The sequence below is a fragment of the Protobothrops mucrosquamatus genome, unplaced genomic scaffold (genome assembly GCF_001527695.2).
Source record: "Protobothrops mucrosquamatus isolate PMUCROS unplaced genomic scaffold, P.Mucros_1.0 scaffold1337, whole genome shotgun sequence".
Taxonomy (NCBI): domain Eukaryota; kingdom Metazoa; phylum Chordata; class Lepidosauria; order Squamata; family Viperidae; genus Protobothrops; species Protobothrops mucrosquamatus.
The window spans coordinates 395,888-405,685 of record NW_015387535.1 but is presented as its reverse complement, the minus strand read 5'-3'; the positions used below and the strand labels follow the sequence as shown (position 1 = coordinate 405,685).

Sequence of the window (9,798 nt, the reverse complement as noted above, 5' to 3'; positions counted from 1 at the left end):
CGCCGCGCCCTCAAGACATGGCTTTTTCAGCAAGCGGGACTGACCTAGGGTGAATTTTAAATAGGGATAATTTTTAATGATTTTAATAATGTCACAGACTATAAATATTTGGTTTTAATTGGCTTTTATAGGGGAAATGTGTTGTGTTGTTTGTGTTGTGTTATTTTAATATGCTGTGAGCCGCCCTGAGTCCCGTGGGAGAAGGGCGGCATATAAATTATGAAAAATAAATAAATAAATAAATAAATAAATAGTATCATAAGGTCAGAGTACTATATACTTTTGGTAAATATAGTAATAAAAGTAATTACCTGGCATAAACGAACATTTTTATATTGGTGAGCATCTTCATGTAGCTCAGCCTTGGATTCTCGCTTCTCTCCATGGACTATTAATAAAGGTTTGTCCCTAAGATTAAAAAAATATAAAAAATTCACTTGCACAAGCCTCTAATTATTACTTATTTGAAATATCCTAATTATCTTAGAAATATGTCGAGCTACATTCTCAAGGATAATTATGAAATGTTTTATTCACATGTTTTTTCCTTCCACTTTAAAAATGTAACCTGCATTCACAGCAGCATGGGAGGGTCAACTTTATCTTCCCACTTTCAAAAATGCTAACCTCTAACATTGTATAATTAGGTAGTTATTCCCCAGAAAGCAAATGCAAGCACGAAGAAAGCTCCTATGCACGGCAAGTGCAAAATCAGGTATAGTATCCTCCCTTTCCCATTCTAAACTCTGAAAGAAATTTGTAACCCCACTTCAGTTTCCTTTCCATTTGTCTTCATCCCCATCTTCATAAATGTGATGATTTAAGGAGGAAAACACAATTTACCAGCGCACAATTTAAAAAGATTGGTAGGAAAAATTAAAGGGAACAAAAATGAACACATGTATTTCCTTACAGAATTCATAGGGAGGGAAAAAAGGTTGCCTTTTCTATGTGTTGCTCAACTTTATACGTATTCACAGTACACTGGGACTACATCTCCAGAATTTTCAATCATATCTGTCAGCCAATACTGGCTACGATTTCTTGTATCTGAATACCTGGTAGGCAAGTAACAATCTCTGGGTTCTATCGCCCTTGAATAACATAATATGAACATGACACAAAGGGTTATGAAAATAACCCCTGCCATTTTCCGCACAATGCACAACTCAAGGAACCTAAACATCAACTTACCAAAGTTCTCTAGAACAGAATTCTTATATAGAGTGGGGACTACATGTAAATGCTACCTTTCTACCAGAAAGCACTGAAAATAGCTATAGCTATATTTACCAAAAGTATATAGTACCCTAACCTTGTGATATTAAATTAAGATTAAAAATTATTTAAGAAAATATTTTTATAAATACATATCAAATGTTATATTCTTAAATAAAAGTTGTGCTAAACATTAAAGTTCTTCAGTGTAAAAATACGTTTTCTCTTTGTTTTCTTCAAAGAGTGGCATCTTCTTATGAAACATTAATACTGTTGCTGTATTCTTAAGCTCATTTTTCTTATTCAGTGTAGCAAATAACATTTATCCCACAATACTGACCACAACAGTAAACTTAGGATGCATGAATTAAAAATATGAAATGGAAGCTGAAATTAAACACCGAAGCTTTTTTATGTACCTGAATTCCTTTGGATATTGCTGGACCAGCCATTCCACATCTATACAATAATTAAACTTTGCCATGGGAAAAAAAATGAAAATAGTTCTTAGAAATCAAAAGGGAAGGGAATGCAATATTATGCCTATGAATGACAGCACGTTAGAAGTTGTACCTTTGTTTATACAGACTTGTATGGTGCCTTATCCATAAAAACACAAACATTCTAATATATTAGAAAATTAACAAATACCATTTTATACAATGTACAAAAACAGATGAAAAATTTAAGCCAGGATTTTGAGAGATCATAGTTTCTCCTAACTGAGCCAGATTGCACACATTCTATTAACTTATGCATGGATATTCTCTCAAGAATTAAACAAGCAATTCTCCAAACTTTCGATCCTAACTTATATTACTTAACAGCAAGTGCTGAGAATCTGGTTGTATTGTTAATGTACAATCTTGATTTACTGTAGAATAGTAAGTCTGGGTTCCTAACTAAGAAAATTTAAAAACACATTAAAAATATCATAATTAGTTTGGTTAGACTTTTGCATTCAGAGATCCTGACAAGCATTAATGATCAGGACTATAAAAGTAGTTCTTAAGTTAAAACATTACAAATATTGATTTGCCACCTCTAGTTAATAGATTTCTAGTGAATATCTAACTAAACTCATAAATGTATTAATACAAAATGATACTTACTCTTTAATACCATTGAAATAAAAAGTTAGCCGTACACACACACACACACACACAAGATTTCATGTCTTTTAGAACTACCACCTATTTTGTGATACTGTTTTTAATAAAATTATCATTCTACCATGGCTTTTGGACCTTTTTAAAATACAGAGCTATTTTAATTATACATTTCCAAAAGACTATTCTGAATTTTGAGACTACTGCAGAAAAGATCTCCCTTTTTATTTTAAAAGGACAAGAAAATAAAATGTACCTGAGCAGAAGATACAAGAGTCCCAAAAAGAGGAGATAAAATATCTGTTATAAGAAAAAAAAAAGATGTATTGCTAGTAAGCATATCTACTGAAATGGGTAACAACATCAAGCAACTAAGCCTAGATTTTGCCGAGGTCAGGTTCATACATTACAGGAAACTCAAACCAAACAAATTACAGGACTTATACCATGATGTAGGAACACATACATGACAGCAAGAAATGATTACTCCAAACACAAAATCCATGACATAATTTTCTGGTTCATGGTTAAGAATGTTTACCTCGCTGTGTGAGTCCAACCAGCTGTTTTTATTATCATTTAATATATTTTGTAAATGCAATTCACATGCTATATGCAAGTTACATGTTAAATTGCAACAAAACAGCCTCCCCCACTGCAGCCAACTGAAAGCAACTGGGTCTATTTTCAACTAATTGCAATATTTAGGTTTATCCAAATTAGAAAATATGCAGCTTGCTTAAATTTCATAATTTATTTAAACAAAATTAAGATAGTTTCTGGTCCTGGTTTGATTGAAACCATAACTAAAAAGCTAATCACAATGTTCAGTTTGAGTATTCATTTCCAAGAACAGCCGAATTGTCACAGTCTAAGTTGCAAGTTTAGAAGAGTGTCTCAGTACACCTTGGCAAGGTTTTTGCAGCCATAATTTAAATAATATTAGAACTTAGACTTGTTGGGCCTTCTTATTTTGAATGTTTCTAGCAAAATATTCAACTGAGATATGATAAGAACAGAATCTGCCTGCAGATTAACCAATTGGCATATGCTGGTAGCAAAATAAGGAAGGCGTTAAATTAAGATATGTGTTTAATATCTTTGATAAATACATTAAAAAATATAACTTACAAAAACAAACCATCACAGATATTGAAGATATAGCAATTCTATTGTTTCTTTATTTTATTTTTTATTATTTTCAATTGAGTTCATTTGTATTTTGCAATGCCAATCATAAAGCACAGAAAAATTCAATTGTCTGGCCATTTTGGCCATAATATAATTGATTGTTGAAGCCAATTTGGTAATTATGTAAGAAATTCTTAAGCTCTTCTAGTCTTTCTGGATCAGTAGGATCATTTTGAAGAACCCACCAATTTAGTTTCTAATACCTTTAGGGTCTATGTGGAGCCCAGAGGCATTGTTGAAAATGCAGACTATCCTTGAGACTGATATTCTACAGCTGCTAGTTTCCCATTCATTTTTAATCAATTAATTGTTTTTAAAAAATTAACAAATAGGAAGCTTGATCAGGCGGGAAAGGTGGGTATAATGTTAGGGCATCAGGTTGTTACTGCATTACATTGCTTATATGCCAGTTTCAGCATGTATAATTGTTTTAGAAAAACAAAGCATCTAGCACTTTTAGGAACATCTTCCCCATAGTATTTTTGCCTTGATATTGCTTACCTTTTATATGAAGAGCTCCAGAATTGTATTTTGACTTAATTCCTTTGACTTTAGTGAGGAAGAATCTGAAAGGGTTCTGCCCATTCAACAGATCCCATGTGTCCTCCACTTCAGATGGGACTGCAGACTTGCAACTTGATGAAATCTTACAAGTTTTTGGCAGCTCCATGGATGTACCGCTCTCTGCTTTTCTGACTGTACTTATTGCATCTCTAGTTCCACTCGAGGCTTTAAGATCCTCATCTTCACTACTTGAAAGACACCAGCCAAAGTCTTCCTGTGCAAATTTCTGATCTGAGGCCTCCTCCTGTGGAAGGTTTCCAGCTACATATTTCAGAGGAGACATTTTTCTCTTGTGAGCAGCTTTCCTTGCCTCCGAGCAAGAGTGGCTACTCTTTTTACTTTCCTGACCTCTCTGCATCACAGAGGTAGAAGGCTTCTCAGAATCAACTAACTCATCCATACTGTCTTCACTACTGGACAATGTCCATTTCCCATGCTGACTTTCCTGAGACATGATAGCCTGTATCAAGAGAAAAAGAGAGAGAAATCTCCAGGAAAGTCTAAAGGAGTGAGAAGTCTACTTCTCCCACCTTCTCACAGTGCAGAAGCCCCTTCAGTCAATTAGCTATCATGCTGTGCCTTCAGCTTTCACACATTCCCATTCAGGGCCATCCAAAGAGAATTCAACTGTATTTGGTTGTTTATACACTCCTTGCCCTCCGTTCCTAAAAGCAGTAAGTCTGTAACAGGCAAACTCGTTTTCTATCTTTTTTAGTTCACCAGGGGCAAGCCATAATCGATATAAAACAGATTAATAAAATATGCTGGGCAGGAGGCAGTACATGAGGATAATTCAATGTCCTGAATTTAGTTGTTTTAAGTCGTTCGCCACTGCTATATACTTAAATCCATCGCCAGCCACGTCGCACACTTTGTTAACACGGAGCAGAAAACGATCGCGGGAATCTGTTCATATAAGGCAGGGAACCGCAGGTACACTGCGCGCTAGAAATCAAACCGGAACAAGCTATATAAGTGGAAGAAAGTAGAAGACAAGAAACGGAAAATAACTCCCAAAAACACCCCAGGAGGGAAGCTCTTCTTCACTAGCAGCCCACCAGTGAAACTTAAAAAGAGAACAAGGGAGAAAAACTTCCTCTTCCGGGTAAAGCTTCTTCCCCTGGAGCCCATGATCGACAGCCCGTTGCTACCAATGATTGGGCCGTTTATCAAGAACTTAGGGCAGGGGTAGGCAACCTCGGCTCTTTTATGACTCATGGACTTCAACTCCCAGAATTCCTGAGTCAGCATAGCTGACTCAGGAATTCTGGGAGTTGAAGTCCATGAGTCATAAAAGAGCCGAGGTTGCCTACCCCTGACTTAGGGTATGAACCAGCTTTTTTTCCCCCGCCCCATTCCTCCAATGGGATTTTCTCGCACCTTCTGCCGCTGACAACCCGCATTTTGATTGTGAAGAGTCGCTCCGTTGCTAAGGAAAGCTTCATGCTAGTTGGCGGTGCCTCTGCTGTTGGCAATGTGCGCGGCTCCTAAAGAAGCAGCGAAATCAAAAGACTGCCCAGCCGAGAAGTACCGTAACAAGCGATGGGTTAAGGTAGGTATTTGAAACGGGGCTTTTATGGTCGAAGTCCCTGTATTTTCTCGTCTCGTCTAAAGATTCCCAACTGCTAAAGATCCCTAACCCTACCAATGCTTCCAAGGAAACACTGGAAGAAGAAAAAAAACAGTTTCCCCCAAACACGTGCCAAAATATAACTTCGTCTTGTGTGCCAATTGTGTCCTTTTGTGGATTGGGAGGATCTGCCTTGATCGCCTCCGGAGTGGATCCTGCAATGCACTCAAGTGCATTACAAGAATATCCAGAAACTTCAGCTGGTCCAGAATGCAGCAGGACAGGCAGTTATGGGTGCTGCTCAACATATCCTTAAGCTCCCAATATGTTTCCAAGTGCAATATGAAGTGCTGGTTCTCCCCTGTAAAACCTGGGACCGGTTCTGTGGAGAGAGGTTTTTCCACAAACTGGAGGGATGTGGCTTCGCAAGTTGCCTGCATCCTGCGAATGGGGCTTCCCTTGTTTGCACAGCCTGGTTGCTGGCATGCTGCGGCCTGGTGCCGGTCCATGGACTGGGGTTGGGGACCCCTGTTCTAATCTAAACCCCTGGTCAAGCAGCAGACCCTTAACATTTCAGACAAATGGTTGTTCAATCTTTTCTTAAAAACTTTCGGTGAGAGAGCACCGACAACTTCTGAAGGCAAGCTGTTCCACTGTTAATTATTCTAATTAATTTCTCCTTATTTCTAGATTGGTTCTCTCCTTGATTAGATGCTTTGGAAAATAGCTTGACCCCCTCTTCTTTGAGGCAGCCCCTTAGATATTGGAAGATATTCCTAATCCTTCTTTTCATTAAATTAAATACACTTGGTTCCTGCAATTATTCTTCATATTATAGGCAGAAGCCATGGGAAAAAATAGTCCATCAAATAACAGAGCCTAAGACATGAAAGGCTTTATATATGACAATCAGCACATTGAATTGCACCTGGAAGCCTACTGGTAGTGGTAGAGTGGTTTTATATGGACATATCATAATCTGCTTGTACTGTCTTTTTCTGCACCAGTTAAAATTTCCAAATGGATTTTAAGGGCATGCTCAAGAAAAGTGATTTGCCAGAATCCAGATGAGAGGTGGCTAAGGCATGAATGATTGTGAATAGGGCCCTCAGTTCAGGAATGGGTACAACTGGTGCACAAGTTGGATTTGTATAAAGGCCATCCTGGCCACAGCTGCAACTCTCTCCTTAAACCGAAACAATGAATCCAAGAACTTCCCCAAATTGCGTATCAATTATATAGAGAGGTGTATTAATTGCAAAATCCCCAAGAATGGTAAGTTCATGAACTTAGGTTTGAGCTTGAGTCTGTTGCCTCCATCCAGATCATCACAGATTCCAAGAACTAGGATTAAACTTTGACAATATTACTTGGTTGAATAGGGTCTGAGACATAGAACCATAATCAGTTTACTGATTTTACCTAACCCCATACTGATGGATGACCTCACCTACGGGTCTAATATCACTGCAGCATCATTTCTCATAATCCCAAAACCCATAGTTGGTCCAGAAGGATATCATGATTGAGAGATCAACCAGGACAGATGCATCATTAAAGATCATCAGTTAGTGCTGTTTCTGTACTATGTGATACCATGGGCATACACCCTATATTGAATGAACTTTAATCTGAATTAATGTAATGATGTTACATGTTTAGACATGCATTATGCCTGGAAGATGGGGATTTTAAAAGTTTTATTCTAGCCAGGTAGGAAGCTTGTTTATGGATTGTACTAACATCAGTATTAAAATTTCAATGAAAGTTAGAATTATATCCATCTTTCCCAGTTGTCTAGAATGTGATAATTGCTTTATGCTCACTTCCAAAAGTCTTATAATCTCTAATGTATTTGTAATTGATATCTAAAATTTAAAATAAAGCTTATTGGTTGTTTCTTTTAATCGTTATTCAAAGATTCTGAAGTAGCCCTGGTGTGTTTTCAGGACCTGATAATTTGTTCATGGATTTCATTAACAGTTTTCTTCACAAAGTGTTTCTAGTGATCATCAGTAGGCAATTTGTCATTTTTCTTTTCTCTTTGGATTATTTTAAAGGCATGTTGCTGCATGATTGCTGCATGTAACTAAAAGAGGCTGAGATCTTTATTTAATGAGAATTATAGCATTATTAGATTCATGTGTACTTTCTCTAATCTCTTTCATATACATTCAAAGAATATCAAAATATTTCTGAACTGCATTACCACTATTATTCAATTCAGGATTGCTTTGACATTTTCTTATGTTGTGATTATTTTAGCAGCTGCTGAAAATAATAGGTACCATTTGTAGGTACCATTTGTTGAGGAAAGATATTCAAGTTGTGAATCTTCATTATAAACTCTTTTTTATTGGTCTTAAATGGTTAGGACTGCCAAATTCACTGCACCATTAGCTTTGTTGAAAAAATAGTTTCAAGAGAAGAAGACAAAAGAGTTTGAAAGAAACCTCAAGAGAGCAGTGTCTGTAGAGATTCTCAGTCATCCAGGTCATGGTTGTCCCAAAGGTGCTTTTTCAGGAGGCAAATGGACTTCCTTGTTTTTCTTTGAAGATGTTTTGCTTCTTATCCAAGAAGCTTTTTCAGCTCTGACTGGATGGTGGGGAATGGAAGGATTTATATTCATTGCAGACAGCTGGTCATTTGCATTATTTAGAGCAGGGCTTTTCAACCTTTTCACAGATTGTACCACTTTTAGGACATGACAATATTTGAGTACCACCAGTGCTTAGCAGGGTGTCAAAAACTTGATGATTAAAAAAAGGGGGGGATTTTGGGTTTTACTGATTAGATTCCCACTATCCAATCAGAGCTGAAAAGCTTCTTGGATGAGAAGTGAAACGTTTTCAAAGAAAAACAAGAAAGTTCAGTTGCCTCTTGAAAAAGCACCTGGATGACTGAGAATTTCCATAGACATTAAGCTATGCACTTTGGGATGAACACCCTTCGAATGGTGTGGAGTATGAATGGATTGTTTTAAGTAATTGTTTTACTATGTTTAGATTACTGTTTATCTGATAAAGGCAGAAAGGGCTTTTTCCTTCATAGTGGACAGCTCCTTACTACTTCTTGCCAGGTGTGCTAGCTTAAAGGCAAAAGTTTATTGGTCTACCCAGCATTATTTTTAATGGATCAGCCTATAGTAATAGTAATACCATAGTATTAATTATGTTTAGCATATTGTATTTATTATATTTATAACACTATATTATGCTATGGCATGCTATACTGTGCCTTTCTATGCATATGCTATAATATACTATTCTAAGCTTCAAAGCTGCTTCGAAATGAGATGGGCAGCAAATAAATTTAATAAATTTATTTTATTACACACCAAGGTGGTGGTATAGAATCAGAATAACAAAATAACAGAATAACAGAGTTGGAAGTAAACTTTGAGGTCTTCTAGTCCAACCCCTGTTCAAGTAGGAGACTCTATTCCAACTTTGTGAGATCCTTTTTTTTCCTGCGAGAAGTTGAAATTGATTGATTGATTTAACCTTTTTTTTTGTACATGGTGGCGGAGGCCTAAAGTGAAAAGGTTTTATAAAACCCAGCTGAAGGCCTAGGACAGGGGCCACGGTGCACATGCCCACAGAGAGGGCTCTGCATGCCACCACATTCTAGGTTATTTCTCTCCTTGATTACTTTCCATCCATTGCTTCTTGTCCTGCCTTCTGGTACTTTGGAAAATAGATTGACCCCCCTCTTCTTTGTGGTAGCCCCTCAAATATTGGAACCCTGCTATTATGTCACCCCTAGTTCTTCTTTTCACTAGACTAGACATACCCAATTCCTGCAACCGTTCCTCATATGTTTTAGTCTCCAACCCCCTAATCATCTTTGTTGCTCTTCTCTGCAATCTTTCCAGAGTCAACATCTTTTTTATATTGTGGCAACTAAAATGGATGCAGTACAGAATAACAGAGTTGGAAGGGACCTTGGAGGTCTTTTAGTCCAACACCCTGCTTAGGCATGAAACCCTATAACATTTTAGACAAATGGTTATCCAATCTCTTCTTAAAAACGTCAGGTATTGGAGCACCCACAACTTCTAGAGGCAAGTTGTTCCACTGATTAATTGTTCTAATTGTCAGGAAACGTACTCCAAGTGTGGTCTCACCAAGGCATTACAAAACGGTA

At 37.1% G+C, this 9,798-nt stretch overlaps 2 protein-coding genes across 2 annotated transcripts in view; one reads left to right on the top strand and one right to left on the bottom strand.

Annotated features, from left to right (window-relative positions):
• TDP1 (tyrosyl-DNA phosphodiesterase 1) overlaps positions 1-5,169 on the bottom strand; it is a 28,097-nt gene extending 22,928 nt beyond the window's left edge. Inside the window, exons 1-4 of the mRNA XM_015821477.1 lie at positions 4,020-5,169; positions 2,584-2,627; positions 1,638-1,693; positions 312-408 (exon numbers count right to left, since the gene is read on the bottom strand). Coding sequence (XP_015676963.1) covers positions 312-408; positions 1,638-1,693; positions 2,584-2,627; positions 4,020-4,536 — 714 coding nt within the window. The 5' untranslated portion in view covers positions 4,537-5,169. The remainder of the gene's footprint in view (positions 1-311; positions 409-1,637; positions 1,694-2,583; positions 2,628-4,019) is intronic.
• Positions 5,170-5,466: 297 nt separating this feature from the next.
• Positions 5,467-9,798, top strand: part of EFCAB11 (EF-hand calcium binding domain 11) — a gene marked incomplete in the record, with an annotated part of 41,741 nt that continues 37,409 nt past the window's right edge. Inside the window, 1 exon segment of the mRNA XM_015821476.1 lies at positions 5,467-5,634. Coding sequence (XP_015676962.1) covers positions 5,557-5,634 — 78 coding nt within the window.